Source organism: Austrofundulus limnaeus, unplaced genomic scaffold, assembly GCF_001266775.1.
Source record: "Austrofundulus limnaeus strain Quisiro unplaced genomic scaffold, Austrofundulus_limnaeus-1.0 Scaffold4, whole genome shotgun sequence".
Taxonomy (NCBI): domain Eukaryota; kingdom Metazoa; phylum Chordata; class Actinopteri; order Cyprinodontiformes; family Rivulidae; genus Austrofundulus; species Austrofundulus limnaeus.
In genome coordinates, this window is record NW_013952406.1 from 4,426,308 (window position 1) to 4,429,635 (window position 3,328).

Below are 3,328 nucleotides of genomic sequence, written 5' to 3' on the forward strand. Positions count from 1 at the left end.
TACGGGAGAAATCCCAGAGGGAGCAGAGAAGGGAAACTTGAATTGAGGGGAACTGTGTAGGAAGGCAAGGGCCAGGCTAATATCATAATCCTTAAATTTCTTTTATCTTTAAACTAAAACAAAAGACTCAAAATTACATAAAGATCTAAAAGTTTCAAAATTTGTTCTTTAATGTCTGATTGAGAATTAAAGCATTTTGAATCTTTATTTTCACAGTAGTTGGGTGCTGGAAGAAAATAATCCTTGTAAAACTAAATAGAGCCCAAATAATAAGGGAATTTGTGTTCTTGGCAACAAATCTTATACCACTGGCAAGTCTGTTAATTTCCCTTTTAAATGATGCCACATTTGTAAGGAACATGCATTTGGTGCGCAGTGGAGCAGAATGTGAGTTGAGCACATTAAAAACTTGCCAAATCTTCTCTGCCGAATTGCTTATTTTGCTGTTGCTATTTCCACTTGTTTTTAGCTTCTGGTGCTGCCWATCAGGTGCCCGTTATGACATTTATTGCCAAGAAGCATTGTTACAACAAAGAAATAATCGACTAAACCCAAATATCCTTACTTTTTTTTGGTGCTACATTTATTCAGGCAAAAAGTTTGTAAACCAGATAAGAAGTAGCTTCTAGTACGATATAGTTTTGTTAGCGGCGATAGTTATACTTTTCAGATTCCTTGGTGCTGATTTGAAGCTGCAGTTTCATCGAGTCCCTGCTGACCACATGTTCTCTGAGCAGCTGAATGTGCTGCAGTTACAGGCCGGGAGTCTGCAGAGCGTCTGAGAGGATGTGTTCGTTGCGGAAGCAGATTGGCAGAGAGCATTAGGAAAAAATAAGAGCCGTCCTGTATGTGCACATCTCTGAGGGTGTGTGTGGGGGCGTTTCTGCTGATGAATCAAAGAATGAGGGGTGCACTGAAACGCATGAGGCTGCGGCCTACAGAAAAGGCTTTACTAATTAGAGCTGATGCTCAGTGATTTCTGATGGTAGCACAGATGTCTTCWGCAGCTTGCAAGGTTTTTGATTGGATATTTTTTATACATCAACTCATTTTGGTACTTACATCACATCTGGTTTTCCTAATAAATCAGAACAGGTCTTTGAAATAATTAAAAATGTATAAATGGAAACTGACCAATCAGTGAGCGGTCACCAGTCAGTGTTAAAAAGGTTTKATTTTGTTGTCCTCTTCATCTAATTTAGTTCAATAAATATACATTTTTTTGTATTAAACTTAATTTTAAACATCTTTACCCTAAAACACGTTAATGAACTGAACAGGGTGTAAAAATAGTAAGCCCACTGTGTGCTACTTACAGAAACTGTCAAGTGATAATCTGGTTTGAATGTTCTCGTAGTGCTGGCTCAGTCCGATGTCGTCAGCGTGTTCTGAGGGAGGATGGCGGATCACATGTGCAAGAGCTCTGAAAAGATGGGAAATAAATAAGGGAAAAAAAAACATTTATAATGGCAAACGTGAACAAAATAACATGCAGAGTGAAAACGGAACATTAAACTCATAAAATGATGATGTCGCTCTTAGAAAAATGTGCATCATTGCTAACTTTGCTAWATACTTGTCATTTTCTTTGTGTTTCCTTCTCAAAAACACATTATATGTAAGAAGTTATCAAAAGAATCCCTTTTTGTTTAAAATTATTTAGTTTCTGTGAGCATTTCTTAGCTGCACCTGCTGTTTGTTGCAAAACAAATGCATTCCTTCACGGCTTTAGCTTTTRTTTTTACCATTTTTCCTGAAATTATCTCCTACAAAGACATTTAAYGGTTAAAGGTTATGGGACATAATTATTTCCTGTTTATCAAGCACAAGCCACCTGGGTCAACAGAACCAATAATCAAACTTATAAGTCTGTAAATAGTAAATACTTTGTGTCACTCAGCTATAAATTAAGAAGCAGTTAAGTTTATTGGTGAAAAGTTACACCTGACAGCAGATTTTATGCTGAGTTTAAACCAATYTGAGCTTCTCTAACATTCAGATTTCATTTTTTAGACGTAAAATCATGTTGCATGGAAAAACTTGTTGYTTTTACAAGTAAAGTTGATTCTATATCACACTAAAAAAAGTTTTTTCACAGAATAAGTCACCCTAATTTTGCAATTTGTATTAATATGTAAGGTCCTTGGATTTACCTTGACATATTTTCCCTGTTTGGACGGTGCGTCTTTTCCAACCCAAGCTTGGTGAAAATCCCAATCAGAGCCATGATGGCGACCACCCCGCAGATGATGTACACAATCAGGTTGGTTTTATCCTTGGCGGACTCCGACGCCACGTCCACTTTAGGTGGGGGTCTGCCGGTCATCATCCACGGCGGGGTGTCGTAGTTCTTACAGGTGGTCTGGTCCAGGCGCGAGCTCTTAAACGCGCAGCAGAACCTGAAGCCACAGGTGCCGCAGCAGTACAGGTAGTTGCCCGTCCTGCACACGAACGGCGGGTCCCACTGACCCATCACGTCGTAGTAGCCTCGGCACTTGTCCTCCGTGTGGGGGCTCTCCGTGGACACGCTCTCCCCCTCCGCGGACTCGTTAAACCCGACGAACACGAAGTCGTCCGCGCTCTGATCCAGCTCGCCCTCSGCGTCACAAACCAGAACTTTCACCAGAAAGTAGCCGAGCAGCAGCTCAGCGCCTCGCATGGTTGCTCACTTTCTGACGCGCTTAAAGTAAAGKTCTCAGAAGGTCGGCAGCATCTCTTGAAGCGCGGACGCACAGCCCTCCTGCGTAAAAGACAAACAGGCTGATTCCAGCCTCCATGCGTAAAGCGCGGCGCCACCTTCTGACATCGCCCTCTCCTGAAACTGGAGCTAAATGAAAAAGGAGGTTGTTGTTGTTGTTGTTGTTGTTTTAGTCCCAGAAGCCAGCTTACAGGAGAAACATCTCTAAAGCTCTGCCCCTGGATGTGCTGCGGGGCTACAGACACCTCAAAGGCAGCTCCATTCCGCAGAGCCCGATGCAGGAGCAGGTGAGAAAGACAAACAGAAGAGAAGCCCCTCTGTTATAAACCAGGGGAGAGAGAGGGAGCGTTGTGTGCAGCAGCTCTAATTACAACCTCCTGCAGCCCATTATTACTGCGCTGTGTGACAAAATGACTGCAAAGACGCAACCAGTGACCCAAATCCTCCTTAAAAACAAACTGGGCTGAACCGGACTCATCCAAACACTTATTGACTCGTTACTGAAGTAAAAGCTTACAGCTGCTGGTTTTTATTTTTTTTTTTTTGCACCATTACTTTTTATCTTAACTACTACTACTACTACTACTACTACTACTACTACTACTACTACTACTACTACTACTACTACTA

At 41.7% G+C, this 3,328-nt stretch overlaps 1 protein-coding gene across 1 annotated transcript in view; it reads right to left on the minus strand.

The window, feature by feature from the left end:
- Positions 1-3,233, minus strand: part of shisa9b (shisa family member 9b) — an 8,982-nt gene extending 5,749 nt beyond the window's left edge. Inside the window, exons 1-2 of the mRNA XM_014023952.1 lie at positions 2,154-3,233; positions 1,317-1,423 (exon numbers count right to left, since the gene is read on the minus strand). Coding sequence (XP_013879406.1) covers positions 1,317-1,423; positions 2,154-2,659 — 613 coding nt within the window. The 5' untranslated portion in view covers positions 2,660-3,233. The remainder of the gene's footprint in view (positions 1-1,316; positions 1,424-2,153) is intronic.
- Positions 3,234-3,328: the final 95 nt, after the last annotated feature.